This window comes from Calidris pugnax, unplaced genomic scaffold (genome assembly GCF_001431845.1).
Source record: "Calidris pugnax isolate Ruff unplaced genomic scaffold, ASM143184v1 scaffold181, whole genome shotgun sequence".
Classification (NCBI taxonomy): Eukaryota; Metazoa; Chordata; class Aves; order Charadriiformes; family Scolopacidae; genus Calidris; species Calidris pugnax.
This window is the reverse complement of record NW_015090976.1, coordinates 1,327,063-1,344,518: the sequence shown is the minus strand read 5'-3', so window position 1 is coordinate 1,344,518 and position 17,456 is coordinate 1,327,063. Positions and strand designations below refer to the sequence as shown.

Genomic DNA, 17,456 nt, shown 5'->3' with positions numbered 1-17,456 from the left:
CCATAATATTTGGACATTAAGGTCATAATTTTTTGAATGAAATCTGTTTCCTCTGGAAGAGAAACAAATGGCTTATGAAAAATAATGCAATATCCTTTTCTCTGCCTCTATATCTTCTCTCAACAGTATTGCCATGTTAATACTAATTTCTAAGTAGTCTTTTCTCTGCCTCTATATCTTCTCTCAACAGCATTGCCATGTTAATACTAAGTAGTATCATTTAGATGGGAAATCACATGGAAGGACTACACTGTATTGTTATTGAGCTGTAAAGAGTCCCTCATTTTAATTTGGTCTCCATTAGAATGATGATTCTTAGAACATATATGTGTGGACGACTAAAGGTACCCTCAAATTTCTGCTGGGAAACAGAAACACACCTTAGGAGAAAGAAGCTTTTCTGGTGTTGACTATCCCTCCCTGAACAAACATTTTGAAACTAACCTAACTAGAACCACAGGAAGCCCTAAATTACCTTGTTTTCTTTGAAGTTTACTCTGATAAAAGTAAGAATAAAGGCTCTTCTGTGACCAACTATAAAGATCAGAGAACAGGCTGCATCCACACTATTCCTAGAGGCAAACTAATGCTGTTCCCAGACTTGGCTGGGCAGTCAAGAAGTGAGAGAGGAGAAGAAACGGAATTAGCCTGTCATGTCAGGAGGATCGCTGGCTAATCCTGTGCTAACTGAGCTTCTGAACTGCATCTGAAAGAGCAGGATGGGATGAGCTTGTGCTGCCAGTTGATATTCTGTGTGTGTTGTGCATTTCCATGCAAACCCTTAGTTACCAGGACTGTGTCTGCAGCTTTTAAAGCACTAAATTTACCTAAAAATTAAAGGGAGTCTTACTGCTTAAACATTCCCTTTTATAACTGAAAGCTGACAAGACCTCCCCTGCCCACAACCCAGTTGTAGATGCTGTATCAAGCAGGCTGATTTATTTCGCAAAAGCTGCTCTTTGCAGGGGGAGTGTGCGAAGAGAGAAGGGCCCAAATGGAGCCATTTGAGTTCAGATGCATTTCTGACAATAAAAAAAACCCCAGCTGAAGGGTGAAAAAAATTCTTTGTGCAGCAAAATGGGGATTTATAGGAATTAGAGTCACATGTTTAGGATCTGGAAAATCATTTGGTTTGTATTATTATAACCATTTTTACGGATTAATTAATGGAATGGTGATGTGAGGAATTGCTTTTGATTTAATACATAAATATATTAGCTGCAGCTAGCTCTGTTTTGGGAATGATGAGTCAAAAGAGTCCCATTAATACCCATGGGTAGCTGACTCTGAGCTGCTTGAATTCAGGAGGATGGTTCAGCATGAGGGGTGGGCAGACACCAGGAAGTTTGTTAATGCAATGCTGTGCCAGATGCACACAGAAAATTCAGTCTGATTTCCATGCTCTATAACACTGCAAAAGACAATAAGATTGCTTGCAGTGAGAGTGAAGAGCTTTGCCTTTAGTGCTGCTTGTTTTACTCAACTTTATTTATTTTTAGTCCTCTGTCAGAAATGCCTGAAGCTTCGCAATGATTGACATATTTGTAAGGCGGCTCCTGACCCCCCTGCACCCAGCAATGGGATTATCCAGAAGACCCTGGTAACCTGAATGCACACAATACATGAGAACTTGAACTGTGTAACGTAAGCACTAGTAGAAACACAGGAGAAAAAGACACACCTATGGAACCCAGTTACACGTTCTAACTTCTTACATGTTAGATACGATCTGTCACATCAGAAGTTCAGAAATGCTCATTCCTGAACTTTGCAAACCATTTTCTCTGAATTCTAAATTGTTTACAGGAATTAATTGCATTTTCCTTCCATAGTGCCAACTGAAATTCGGATTTTTCCAGAATTCAATAAAATCTAGGATGCAAGATAGAAGGATAATAGGCATTTATGGGTAGAATATATCTTCCAGGTATAGACCTGATAAAATTGATATAAAACCAATGACAAACAATTAGCATCTTCCCAGGAATCCAATATGTTTTTTTCCAAAAGCAGCTGTTATTTCATACTACGTTCTATGTCCAAAGCAAAATGTATTCCACACTGAGAAATATTATATGACATAGATCTCAATTTCAATAACATGTTTTTTTTAAAAAAACCCCAAACTTCCTTTCTGCCATTAAAACAGTAAGATGAGCTTGAAACATGCTTTCTGCATCCAAAAAAGGAACCTGGATATTTGAGGAAGTGACCCTTTCCCCTCCTGTAGTTTATAAGTAATTCCACATTTAAATATAACAAATTCAGTGCAAATATTGCTATTGAGCACGTATCTAAAGTCATAGATGGAGATCTTTCAGTCAGAGGGGCTTAAAAGATATCATGATGTAGATTAAAACTTTGAATATTTTACATTTTATTTTAGTGAAAAACAGCCTGTTAAAATCGAAGACATCAAATGATGAATTGTCTTCTACTTGAACAAATTTAGGAACGTCCCACAACCAATGAGGAAGGAAGATGGACTGCTGTAACATGCACGGGGATTTGGCAGGTTTACCTGCTTGTGAGCGTGGTCGTAAGAATTGATGTGGTTGTCAAATTCCTGGTGTTTGTGGTACTGCTTGTCACATAGTTCACAGTAGAAGTTGGCCTTCACATCCTCCAGGGCCTTGGCTGCAGCTTTCTCCTTCTCAGCATAGTCCTGCAAAGGCAGAAGCAAGGGCAGGCACTTCACTAGAGATCATCAGCTCCTGCTTCAGCAGCTACTTTTGTCACCCACATGAAAAACACCACAGTGACTCGGGTCTTCTCCATCACCAGGCTCCGTCCTGTGCACGCTAAGGAGGCTTTGGTCTTAAACTGGATTTAATAAAACAGTTGTGTTTCGTGAATAATTATTCTTACTACTTGTTGTAGATGCTGCAGTAAGAAAAGCAGAGAGGAATGGGGTGCAGAGGAACCCCCTCAGGACACTGCCAGGCTCCTGGGCAGGAGAGCTGAGCAGTAGGGAAGGCGTAAGCTGCCAGGGTTGGTCTGTCGACCATCGCAGCTCTCCAAGTCCCCACCAACACGTGTCTGCTCTTTCAGCTGCTATTGCTCAGAAGAAAGAAACCAGTTTTAGTCTGATACTAAAGCAGATTTTCTTCTGTGTTCTGCTTTCTACCTTCTATGAAACGTTCAGCAGGGCCAGGTGGCAGCTGGCTATGGCTGGCTGAGATTTCCCTGGAGCAGAGCCACCTCAGCAAGAGCTTTTTGTGGTCCCACTCTGTCCCTTCCCCACATCTACATGAGGGGACGTGCCATCCAGCCCACCCAAACTGAATGTAACTGTCACCCATCTGACACAGACCGCAACCGCTAACGAGAGCACCAGCTCACGTCCAGGCTCAGGCAAACAAAGCTGAAAACAGGGAAAACACAATGTTCGTACATATTATGCCTCCATGTCACCCTAGTGACTCAGGTCGGCACTCTGGAGAGTCAAGTACTTTGACTTCAGTATATAATATTAGGTAAAAAGAGAAAACTTAAAACACAGGAGTCAAAAGTTACTGAGCTTGAAATAATCAGGCACTTAAGGTGTCCGATGCTCAAACTTGGCAGCCTTTGCCAACCTTATTTCTTTTACAAGTCATTATTTATATTGCTGTTATTACAACACTTGCTTAAATGTTTTACATTAGGGTTTAGAGAGCAAACTTCTGACATAGAAAACATGAACAAAAAAGTTGGCAAAAGTGATTAATTTTATATTCGTATTGACAAGTTGATATTACTTGAGTGGATGTAATATATTGCCAGGGTTTGCAGTAATTCATCATTTGCTCTATCATTTTACTCACCTGCAGAAATGGGTAGTTTTTGCCACCAGGCTTTCCATGCTAAGCAGTCAGTGCTGTCTGCTGTCTACATGCATTCACCAATTTTTTGCATGACAAACTCAGAGTACACCAGACCCAGGACATACTGCCCATCTGGGACACCCTGCTCTTGGCACATCCCGCTGCCCAGCATTGCTCCACGCCAGGGTGGAGGCAAGACCCTGGGCACAGCAGCTCAACACGAATGCGCATTTTGAGCTTTTCTGAGGGGGGAAGGACTTCCTTAATGAGCGTCACGTATTTTGGGTCTGAGACTTGACCAAGCAGCAGGGATGCTGGTTGTCAGTATGACACACTGAGCTTTGGATGACTCTGTGCTGTGAGTCCTTCTGCTCTGCCCTGGTCTTTGTGCCATCAGGCTGGTGACAGTAGGTCTTTCTCACACAGTAGTTTAGAGGCTGCCATTGCTAGTGAAATTAACTTCACCTGAACTAGACTGTCTAAAACTTAGGTGCATGGTCTGAGACAGCACATAAGTTTCTTCTATGAGAAACAGAAAAATGATAGCCACTGCTGAGTGGTGATTAATCCCATCTATTTCAAAAACCTATTTTAGGATGAGATGAAACTCTCCAGAGGTGCTGTCTCTCTCCGTTGACCACTGCAAGACTCTAAATTACTAACCTGGCCTACATCCTTAATTCTTAGATTGCTGAACTCAGGGATAATGAATTCTAGATTGTATTTCTTTATATTCAATTCTAAATCGCTTCATGAAACCTGCATTAACTGACCTGCTTGAAGACAGGAGGTCAAAGAGGAATTTCGTGCCTGGAATTTTAATTCTACCTCTTACAGATGATGCCAATGACACGTCAGTCACTCCCACAGGGCAAACATCTGATCTCTTTCCTGCATGGATATGGCTCAGGCAGGTTCGTGTCCTGTGGTATACTCAGACTGGCCAATTGTGAAAACAGGTAGCCTGAGCTACCAATTCTCCACTTGGGAGGCTGCTCAGTAACGGTAGTTAACACTTGATTGTATCAGGGGGAAATATTCTCACAATCAAATAGTTAAATAACTTTCATTAGCTATTTATTTCTACAAAGCACATTAAAAAGTGATACTTTTCAAATTATGCTTCAGACCTATTGTTTTGTTAGCATTAATTATTCACTGGGCCTTTTGTATAATTAAAATGCATAAATTAGAATGTGGATGCAATAGCATTAATTATGCAGTGATGCCTTCCCTGGAAGTCAAGTGTTGTGGGCAACATATTTTTATTCTGAACTGGTAAAAATGTAAGTTGTACACTCACTGGCAGCCAGCCAAAGCATAATAGGTGTTTTGGTTGTTTTGGTTTGGGTTTTTTTTGTCGGAACTGTCAATTAAATGTTTATAGCCTGTTCCATCTTTGCTTCTCCTGAAGGAGAAGCCTAATTGTTTGTGGTTAAGACACCACATTACTCCCTGAGAAGCACAACTGAAACTGCTGCTTGTGAGCATTCCAAACTGCCAACTTTATCTTTCTCAGCAGAAATTAATACAGTTCCCTTACTATAAAGATGTTTTAAAATAGCAACAAGGCAGCTCCCAGGTGCATCCTAAGATAATCACAACCATCTCCACTGCCTTATTGCTTAATTATGCTTGTCTACCATGGCAAAAGATATAATTTCCTGGTTGCTTATCAATCAGATGCAGGGAAATTGAATGCTTCATCACATATTTTAGAAAGGTCATAGATTTTTCTTTCTCTACAAAGGCATAAGAACTTCTAGAACAACAGTAAATTGTGCATAGTCAAATAAATTTTCACATCCAGACTTAGGATCATCTCCTTAGGACTATAGAGACCACTGGTCAATTCTGGCATAATAAATGCATCATGTAAAAGCAAATCTGTAGAACTGCATATTGCATAGAAAACATGTGTGATCATGAGTGCCTGCTACACCAAGGCAGACACAGGAAAGCAGGAAAGGTGCACCAATGTATTTTGAACTGGGGACCACCAATGGCAATAAATATGTGTGTCACAGTCTCATAAACTTTATTCTGGATCTCTCACTACTTACAAATGACATAAAGCCTGGGTAAACGTGTATAGCATGTGTATAGCATCTTATAACTTATATATATTCTAAGACATCTATATGTTACAAGATAACGTAAGTTAGCAGTTATGTTTTTGACCCATGGACAACAGTCAGTGCAAGCTGTTGTTAGGTAAGAACTCCTACAAACCATGGATTAACCACTTTCTATGTTGCTGGATGCAGGTAGTATACTGTATAAGGATAAATGACTGCAGAATATACTTAAATGTATTTTTTTTCCTAGAAGCCTGCAAAATGGTTCCATATTATAGATTGTAATTACATCCACATCAATTTGGCCAACAGAGGCACGTAACTGTAATAAATGTTTATATATTGGATTAATTTAAAAAGAATACTTCTGTTGTGTGTTAGGCTGGAAGTGTTTTCACTTAGCAGCTATTTTTGCAGCATGCTTCTCATTGAGAAAATGCAGTTAGTGGTATCTGACATTTCATTTTCTAATATAGGGAAAATCAATGAAAAATCCCATGTAACTGAGTTTTCTAGAATGTTGCCACTGACACCTAGTCAATTAGAAATCATTTATTAAATCCAGAGTCTTTAAGCGATATTTAATAGACTGCCTGGCCATTAAAGTATGCTGATCTAGACAAAACAATACCACATTCCCTGCCTCAGTAACTGGTAAATATATCTGTTATGTTCAAATGGGCTAAGGTGAAAAGTAGGTCACTTGATACAGTAAAACTTTCAGAGGCAGTTTTCTATAAACCCACGGATTTCCACAGATACAGTGAAGTAAATGCATAGGGCTTGTAAATAGAACATGAGAAAAATGTGACAACATTAACCGAGTTTTGGTCATCTTTTTCTAAATTGGAAGGCAAAATATGAGATAGAATCGCTGACTCACATTACTGCAGAGCTCAGTAAGTGACAGACTTACTGACAGACTTCCCTCTTTGGGGACATAAGCAGAGTTGTTAGAGTTTGATAACTTAAATAAAATTCTGTGAACCAGATTAGATATAACTGCAAGTATTAAATACTGTTGCAAGTGCTGAGGTGCCTCTTGGAGATTCTTAGACTAGAGGTTAGAGAAGTAGGACAAATATAAGCGTATGAATAAGCTACAGAATTATATTCTACATATAAGAATTTTAAGTACATTTTTATTAGTGACTTAGATGGCAAAATGGACTGTGATTATGTATGAAATCTATGCATGATACTAATTAACAGCGCAGGGCATACAAATGCGTTAGGGACCAGAATCAGGATTCAGAATTACTATCATAATCTTGAGAGGCGGTCTGAAATCTACAAGATAAAATTCAATAAGATGTATGTCAAGTGTTGCACTCTGGAGGGGGAAATCACATTCACCAATACTAGATTGTGAATAGCTGAGTAAACACAACGGCAAGGGAAAAGGTCCAGGGTGTTGGAGTGGAAAAGAAATAAAATGAAAGTCAACAATGAAAGTCAAGGCAAATCACATTCTGACATGTTAATAGCAGTTAATATGTAAGATGCTGAGGCTAATGATTCCACTTGATTCGGTATTGGTGAAATGTCAGCTGTAAAATACTATTGGTACACCTACAACAGCAAATAACTTGGCTCCTGGAACCTGTCCCTCATCATCCCCACACCATGTGTGATAGTTCATTCTCTGGCTTTCATTTCAGAGGAAACTTGCCAGTTCCTTTTGAGGTACAAAAAAGCGCAGTTCTAGAATAACATTCTGTTCAGGGATCACACTCTACAGGCGGCAAGGACAAGACTTCACCAAGTTCTCCATATCCTGTATGGAGAGCTCCACGCCTTCCAACAACCCTCAAACTGCATTACCTCAGGCATCCCCATCTCATGGCTTTCCTCAAGGCAAGCAACACTTGCATGCCATAAAAACACACGCAGCATCATGCCACAAAAGATCTGCCCAGGCAGTGTTTTAACATAGCCCTCAGACTTTTTCAGACAGACTGAAATAAAAACAAATATAACAATTATACCTAAGGGTACCACACAGATCTGAGGAGGCTTAGGCCAAGTATGAACATAACCTGTTTGCTTGAGATACAGTGTGGCTCAAATTCTTTCCAACGTCACTACACATGAGACACTAAACCTGCTTATTGGGGCAGATCAAAGTGTCTTTGTAGCTTTTGAGGCAGTTTTGAGAGAGAGATCCTCAAGCAGAACAGTGGGGATACGTGGTTTAAAAGTGAATTATGTGCTTAAATTAAGCAAACTATATTTCATTCTGTAATTCATCTTTTCATTGGATCATTTATGAAAGCACTTCTAAATAATGTTTTTTTAGGGAAATCTGTAGAAGTGCCTGGGCCAGGATCTGCACGTGGATCGTGCACGTGTCTGCACGTGCACGACAGCAATCATAGAACTTTCCTTTTGGGTGCTCATTTCTTCCTTTTTAATCAATTCTTTGCAAAAACTGCACATAATATTTATGCCCGTAGATCTTTTCTTCTGCAGCTACAGGAAAATATATTTTAAAGGATCTCTAAAACTCAGTAGACAGGAGATAGAATGAAGGAACTAATCAAAGCACTTGTGTGCAGTGGAAACTTGAGAACCACACAAATTTCCTAATATTTAACCTCTTTTTCTTTTTCTTTTTTTTTGTTTTTTTTTTGTGTGCAGTGGAAACTTGAGAACCACACAAATGTCCTAATATTTAGCCTCTTTTTCTTTTTCTTTTTTTTTTTTTGTTTTTCCCTGAAGAAGACTCTGCTGTTTTACCTAAAGAATTTGCTGGGGAAATTTAGCAGTGGAGACAGAATAAAAGCAAGAAATTTTGTTCAGCTGCAATAGCCAGCAGTACAGAATGTTTTCATTTACCTCACGCATGTTCTGTTTTCTCTACCTTGAAAAGTCTATGCATAGTTTCTGCCTGTGTGGGATCTACAGTGAGGAATTACAGAGTTGCCTACTGAAAAGGAATTATTTTCTTCTTCTTCAAAAGCAGTAAATACTGTCATTCTCAGCTGACTTACAGAGGGCAGTTCCTAACTTCTGCAAATACATACATCTTCATATATATTCAAATATATATCTTCAAATATATTTTCAATTATATGCACTTTTGCTACTAGAATGCTGAGACCTGAGAATTGCAATGCTTTTAGTAGGTCCTACATGACTTTCAGAGTACAAACCTGCTGGAACTAATTGGACAGAGAGACAGCTGTAACTTTGAGTAGTCATAAACCTTTTCCTAACTTATTTACTATCAAAATCCAGAGTGCTGATCGGACTCAGCCTTATAGAACATACGAATTGACAGAATCCTGGTCTCTAAATTGGAGAGACATGGATTTGACTGATGAACATACGAATTGACAGAATCCTGGTCTCTAAGTTGGAGAGACATGGATTTGACTGATGGACCACTCAATGGATCAGGAACTGGCTAGATGGCTGCACACAAAGGGTTGTGGTCAATGGTTTAATGTCCAAGTGGAAGCCAGTAATGAGTGGCTTTCCTCAGGGGTCAGTACTGGGACCAGTGCCCTTCAACATCTTTTTCAGCGACATGGACAGTGAGATTGAGTGCACCCTCAGCAAGTTTGCCGATGACACCAAACTGTGTGGAGCCATAACATCTTTGTCAGCGACATGGACAGTGAGATTGAGTGCACCCTCAGCAAGATTGCCGACAACACCAAACTGTGTGGAGCCATCGACACGCTGGAGGAAAGGGATGACATCCAGAGGGACCATGACAGGCTTGAGATGCAGGCCCACATGAACTTCATGAAGTTCATCAAGGCCAAGTGCAAGATCCTGCACCTGGGTCATGGCAATCTCAGGCACAAATACAGGTTGGGAGGAGAATGGCTGGAGAGCAGCCCTGAGGACAAGGATTTGGGGGTGTTGGTGGATGAGAAGCTCAACATGAGTCAGCAGTGTGTGCTGGCAGCCCAGAAAGCCAACTGCATCCTGGGCTGCATCAAAAGTGTGCAGGTTGAAGAAGGTGGTTCTGGCCCTCTACTCAGCTCTGGTGAGACCCCACCCTGAGTACTGCATCCACCTTTGGAGTTCTCAGCAAAAGCATTATGTGGACCATACTGCATCCAGCTTTGGAGTCCTCAGCAAAAGAATGATGTGGACCAGTTGGAATGGGTCCAGCGGATGGCCACAAAAATGATCAGAGGGCTGGAGCACCTCTCCTATGAGCACAGGCTGAGAGAGCTGGGGTTGTTCAGCCTGGAGAAGAGAAGGCTCTGGGAAAACCTTATAGCAGCCTTCCAGTACCTAAAGAGAGCCTACAGACCCTAATGAGCACCTCTCCTATGAGCACAGGCTGAGAGAGCTGGGGTTGTTCAGCCTGGAGAAGAGAAGGCTCTGGGAAAACCTTGTAGCAGCCTTCCAGTACCTACAGAGAGCCTACAGTCCCTAATGAGGAGGGACTCTTGATCAGGGAGTGGAGCAACAAGATGGGGATGAATGGCTTTAAAATGAAAGATGGGAGATTAAGACTAGATATTAGGAAGAAATTCTTTACTCTGTGGGTGGTGAGACACTGGAACAGGTTGTCCAGAGAAGTTGTGGACACCCCATCCCTGGAAGTGTTCAAGGCCAGGCTGAATAGGGCTTTGAGCAACCTGGTCTAGTGGAGGTGTCCCTGCCCAGGGTAGGGAGATTGGAACTCAATGATCTCTAAGGTCCCTTCCAACTCTAACCTTTCTATGATTGTATGATTTTCTGAAAATGTGATAAGAGTTGACCGGCAAAGGTAATTAGGTAGCTAACTGACAGTTATGTACAAAATTTTATGTTCAGTTTATTTTTAAAAAATATATATAATAAAGTGGATTTGAGAGTTTGGATCATTTTTAATTGCAAAGGCATAAATTTAAGAGCTTCAAGAAAGTAACTAGCAAAATCTAATTTATTTAAGTGAACAAAACTGCCCGAAATGACATACAGTGCAGAAAAAGTGTTCTAGGGTAACCAGCTCAAAAAGGGTATTAGAACTAGAATGTCAATAATGTAAGTAGAAAAGAAAGATAAATTACCAATTTCAGAAAGTGAAAGGATAAAGTGGAGATCAGTGACAAGTGGGGTCCCTCGGGAATCTGTATTGGGACCAGATACTCTTCAATGCCTTTGTCAGTGACATAGACAGTGGGATTGAGTGCCACCACAGCCAGTTTGTGTGTAACACTGAGTGGTGCAGCGGTCACGCCTTAGGGACAGGGTGACGTCCAGAGGGACCTGGACAAGCTTAAGTGGGCCCATGTGAACCTCATGAGGTTCAACAAGGCCAAGTGCAAGCTCCTGCACCTGGGTCAGGACAACCCCCAGTTGAAACAGAATATGATGAACTATCTGCTCCCACATATTAAGCAGCCAGTGAGATACAGATATAAAAAATATAAGTATTTGAATCCAGCAAATGTAGAATTTTCAAAAGAGATAGGGAAATAAACTCAAGCGTAAAGACCATATTTAGGCAGGAATCCAGAAGGCTTCTCGTCATCAGTGGAACAGTGAAGCAGGGGATGTAATTCTAAGATGGAGCATGATACATTTAGAAAGAGGAATATATGATGTGGTTTGGTTGGATATGCTAACAGAAAAATAAATTTGATTTTAAGATTTAGGAAAATCTACAGTTATATTAAATCTGCTTAATGGTATGAGGTGCTGCCTGATTTTTATCTCTGAGCTTCTTTGTTAGCCTATGGCCTATATTAGTGCTATGATTAGCATTTGATTTATTATTTTGAAAGACTTTTCTAGGTAAGAAGTAATTAAATAACAATTTCCAAATACGAACTCTGCCATTAAAGAAAAATGAATAGAAATTGTTGTCATTCTGTAACTAGAGCAACAGCCCCTGAGAGATGAATGGATGTGTCTCAAGGACAAAGAGAACACAAAGGGTGTCAGAACTGTCAGGGTTGTGGCAGGGTTGTAAGAGGCTGAAAGGATTTCTGGGATAACGGTGGAAATGAATGTGGTTTTATTACTGTTAGGATTATATTCTAGGCATTTAAAAGCAAATTCTAAGAGACTCATGGGTAAGACTCAAAAGATAGAATATCGTAGAGGATCTCAGAATTTTTCCAGCTACTCTGCATATATCATGACTGGTGTGACTGCTATAAATCTAGACTCCCTACTAAGGCTTCAGTGAAATTATATTTCAATATGACTACCTTAAAACATAGGTAGAATAGAAACGTTTTCTTTCTAAGTCGGGCAGAGGGACTGTTCCTGTTACACAGAAGAAGAAAAAAATATCGCCCACTTTTTCCTTGTAGTCCTGCTTCTCTGCACAGATGTGAGTCCTTCAGTGAATCTGATTGTGACATTATTGTCTGCCTTCCATTTAAAGTCAATTCTTTCAATTTGTTCACTATTTCATATTACTTTATCTCTTCTCAAGTGATCATTTCTTTCACCTCTTTTCTGATGAGTGAGGTGTTATCAATTAATCTGAAGTTAGTCCTCCATTTATCTCTTACCGTTCTTTTTTCCAATTGCAATTTTTAGAGTACAATGCATGTTCCAGCACTGCATTTAATAGATTGTGTGATGTTGTATTCCTTTGTCTGACACCTCTTTTCAAATGAAACCTACTTGACATAATTTAAGATCTTTGTACATTTTGCCCTTAAATCTTCTTCTGTAGAGTACAACTGAATTTAACTTACATGTAGTGTTTCATATTTGAGTTAATTAAAAGCACTATTCAATAATGATATTAATCAGGCTGTAACTATGTAGGAAAATGCAGCATTTGTTATGAGCACAGGAATAGTTATCACACAACTCATCCATGGCCGTTAGAACCTTTTTTTTATTAAGTACCTTTTTTCAGAAAATACAGGCTAATCGTATCAGATAGCTTTGTATAGTTTTTAATACCAATAGCGTTAAATATTTACATCCTCTCACTTTTAATATTGTTTGACTCTTTCTTTGTAGATATCATAATATTAAAGCCAGTTCATATAGACTATAATATCATAAAAGATGCAATATAATGTCTAATATAATTGCTTATAGCAACAGAGAATAATTGTTATTTTTATGATAAAATATTAATAAACTTTTAGTAAATCCAGATAGGTCAATTTATTTTCTTATATTATGTATATTTGCAATCTATTTCAGAAAAAATGTCTTACAGGGAAAGCATTAATCATACATTTGAATTACATCTGTACTGTCCACTTTCTCCTAAAACTTCCACATAAAGTTCCACATAAAGTTCCACATACTGCCTCATCATTGTATTGTGTAGCATTTGGTGACATTTTTAACCAGAACCCAAGGCATTTCGATACATTAGATTTTCATGTATCCCTTCTGTTTTTTTCATATTTTTTTTTTCACAGAAGCTCAAAACATTGATTTATGAAAGCTTTGGCTTTCCTCAGCACTTGAGGTTATCCAAGTGAAAAGGAAAGAATTCCAAATTGTTCCTTAAAGTCCAAATAGAAAAAGGAAGGTTATTTACACACACACACCTTTTAATCTGTGCCTCCCCAAATGCATTCATGTGAGTTGCAAAATTCTGTGTACTTTTTTTATTAAGTCTGCAGTGTTATACATGCTACAATTGTACTGATCTGAGCCAAAGCAAAACAATTTCTTTCATTCATCTGCCAAATGAAAGTATAATATTTGCAGTCTGATTGAAAAAAAAAATGCATGGGAGGAAGAGAGAGAGGAAAAGAGGAAGGAAGGGAAGGTAAAAGGAAGGGTGGAACAGAGGGTGGAACAAAGGAAGGACAGAAGGCAGGGTAGAAGGGTGGAAGAAAGAAATAATTTTTCTAGATCTTTTTTAGACAATTCTTATGCCTTGAAGCACACCCTGCAGCACACTTGGCAATTAAAAGTAATTTAATTTCTAAATACCACTGAACACTCAACTTGCAGAGTAATGGCACAATTATAGCAATTTCCAAAGTAAAAGTCTCTGTCGTGCCATGCTCAAAAGCCATCATGCAGGAATAATTGACCAGGGGTATCACCTGTACCTGAAGTGAAATAACTACTTTCCAAAATTACTATTGTGTGATGAGTTAGGAATAAATCCACAAGAAAAAGACAGTGGTTACTGACCTATCTAGAGAATTAACATGAATACTTGATTGTTGACTATAGAAAACAATTATTGAATGAAGGCATTAATTCAGTCTCTGTCCAGCACCTCCAGACTTAAAATTGAATTAACATTAACTAATTCCAAAACTCCGTGCAATATCCGCATTCTTGCATCACATCTTGAGTTCCAACCATTCTCTCGGAGAGACTTCCACATAAAGTGATAGTTTTTATTCTCAGTATGAGGAGATCTCCTCAGGAGGGAGGAGTGAATGCACTAGTGAAGTGAGTGGAGACACACAAGGAGTGATGGTTCAGTAGCAATGCTGAGCACTGCTGTAGGTGAATGGGACTCAAGCACCAACTGGTTTTTTTCACACTGTCCATGTCCAGTGTACATTAGCTCCCAGGCCATGCAGTGGAATCTTTTCAGCCCATGGTATCTTATTGGACTTACAGCTGACCTTGCATGATTTTGTAGCTTTGTTCACTACCCTCCTAATTTGCTTTTTTTGGTTCCCCCTTTTCCTTCAACTTAGAACCCATGGCAGAGACAGAATTGTGGTCCTACCTGCCAGTTTCTGTGTTTACCAGACAGTATAGTCAGTGATGATGTTAATTTGTCAGCTGGAAGTCTGCAATGTGTTTGATTACTTATTCATAGAAAAGGAGGAAATTTTAGTCAGAATATATCATTGGTGCAAATTCCTGGCCCTTGTGAGAGTGTGGAGAAACCCCTATGGTCATGACTGGTTGGGACACTTTAGTGCCACTTTCCAACTTCTCTTGCTGTTCCCTCGCTCAGGGTGAGGACATATGGAAAAAGAGCATGAAGAGCTATTGAAAGACGTTTGCCTAAAATGCTCCACCCAGTCCTCACCTCTTGGTGAGGTCCCTCCCCAGAAACTGAGTAACAACAAGCCAGAGACACATCTACCTCCATGTCCAATTCAGGGCCTAGCACAGTCCAGCATTGTTGGAGTCAATAAAAGTTTTGCTACTCATTCTCTGGGGAGCATAAGACCTAGCTATAACAAACATAATAGGTGGAAAAACAAAACAAACAGAAGATAAAATTTAGATCCAGGGGGATTTCCTGACATCAAAATTATTAAAAGGGAAGGTGAGCATATTCTTGCAGAGGCAAATTTGAAAAAAACCCAAGATGTGCAAAAGGAAAAGAATACCTGTTTAGAATCAAACTGCTGTGATATTTTTGAGTAATAGACTAATATGGTTCCTGATAGATAGCAATCACCTATTGTGCTCTTGAATTCACCATATATGATTGTTGGTATTAGGAATAGCATCGTGGAATACAACATGCAATTTAAATTAAATACATCAGTGTTTGGGGCACGAAAGATCATAAATAGATACTTTGTTGAACAAATACAAGATGATCCATCCTCATCTCCCCTCAAATTAATAAACTGTATAACGTAGAGATGATTCTGTCACAAGTACTTGGTTGGGAATACTTTACACAGACTTAACGAGCACTTCTAGTGCTGCCACAGAGACCTGAGGCTTCCTGAGACAACAACTCAAGCAGTTGATTACAACTTGATGCTGTTTCACAAGATCTCCTGGAGTGTCAATTAATCCCATGAATTTACTAAACATAGAGCAACATTAGAGGTTCTTGATTTCAGAAAAAACGAGCTGGGGTGGTGTCTCTCAACTTGAAAGAATATTTCTGGCTTCACCATGGCTATTATAAATACAAATGGGGAGTTCTAAACCCCCAGAGTACCATCATTAAATTTCATGCCTTACTGTGTCACATTTCTTAAGAGTGAGTCTTCTCAAAAACCGATTGAATTTATATTCATTATAGGCTTGCTTGATTCTTCTTTATTTTTGAACAGTGATTCTGCATTGAATGTTTAAGGATTTTAATGCTACGTAAGTGAACAGAAGTACTTCATAACTCTGATTATAGATCTGCTAGCACAACCACCTGCATTATAAAACCAAGCACAATCATATTAGATAACAGATTTGATGGTGCATTTCCTTAATGAATACAAATGCAAGTGTGTGAGCTCCCTAACTCTTCATCTAATTAAAATAGATGACTCAATGAATTGATGATGAGACATTTCCTCCCAGTATTTAAAACCTACCTCGTAAACTTCCTGTTCTTGAGTAAAATGCAACAGACAAAAAACCTGTTCATAATCTCACTGGCTTGCCACTGGCTTCACTAGAATAATACTTGGTTACCTAGCTGTATATGTGAATGCAGAAGCAAATGAATTGTAATTATCATCTGGACAATGCTCTTAGTCGTATGGTTTATATTTGGGCAGTTGTGCGCGGAGCAGGGAATTAGACTCAATGATCCTTACGGATCCCTTCCAATCCTGATATTCTATGATTCTATGATTCTAGCAGCAGCATAGTCCTCTCGGACATTGAGACTTCACTGAATGGCCACAGCATGAGAGAGTCTGGGGTGCACGCTCAGTGTTTTGTGTAACATCGTGTATATGCCTGTAATCAATATGAATGTAATTTCTAAACTATTGGATAAGTCAGACTGAGTTGGTACTTACAGTATGAATGAAGTTTAACAAGGAATTAATATGGATGGGCAAGAAAAAAAAAGAGCCTTACATAGCAAGTAATATAATAGCTTTAGAAGTGTTATTTTGTACGGCGTTGTTACTTGTTTACCTTCTGCACAAAATTTCCACTGCCTCTCTAAACCTCATTATTCTGTATACATCCCATCGACACGTCATTGCTTACATTTTTTTTTTGAAAGCAACTGATTCTGGTACATTTCCATCACCAATGATTTTGGTCTAATTGTCATCCCTGAGCAGCTTTCTGTTACACTGTCAATATACTGTCAGAAAAACCCAAGGGAAAATTGCCCATTACAGATTGGACGTGTTACTGTGAAGCGGGATTCTTCTGAGCTGGCTCACGCCGTTATCAATAGCTGTATTTTCGTCAGATCTCGTTATCTGTGTTTAGCAATATCCTCCTCCCTTTTTAATCCAGGTACTGTGCTGTATGAAAGTACTAAAGCAGAAGTTCTGACTCGATTCATTAGGGCTATGACTAGACCCTTCAGGAAGCAAGTTTATAGTGATTTAAAAACAATCAGGGCTTCATTTGCACCATGAGAGGGGTGACCAGGTGAGAGTCAAACTTCATATTAGCAGTTACTGCTGTCCTGCAAATTTTCTTTTTCCCCATTTGAGAGGAATATAGCTCTTAAATGCTAGACACTCAACCATATTCAGTGACCTCTGTATTGTAAATTCCAGTTATTAATTCAGTTCAAGACATTTTTATATATTCAAAATAACCTATTTTGTTCTGTTAGAACAACTGTGATAAGTTTTGCTGGAATTGCTGTATATGTTTTATAAAGGAAAATAAAAATGTAACCGTGACTTAAATGGTCATCTCTGCCTTCATCTCTAATTCAACTTGCCATATGGTTGCATAAGCTTATATTTAATATTCAAAACATCATTCTGAAGCCTGACTC

The 17,456-nt window shown here is 39.1% G+C and overlaps 1 protein-coding gene across 1 annotated transcript in view; it reads right to left on the bottom strand.

The window, feature by feature from the left end:
• The window catches only part of ZNF804B (zinc finger protein 804B), a 66,850-nt gene that overhangs the window by 30,325 nt on the left and 19,069 nt on the right, over positions 1–17,456 (bottom strand). Inside the window, exons 4-5 of the mRNA XM_014952948.1 lie at positions 3,314–3,364; positions 2,522–2,665 (exon numbers count right to left, since the gene is read on the bottom strand). Coding sequence (XP_014808434.1) covers positions 2,522–2,665; positions 3,314–3,364 — 195 coding nt within the window. The remainder of the gene's footprint in view (positions 1–2,521; positions 2,666–3,313; positions 3,365–17,456) is intronic.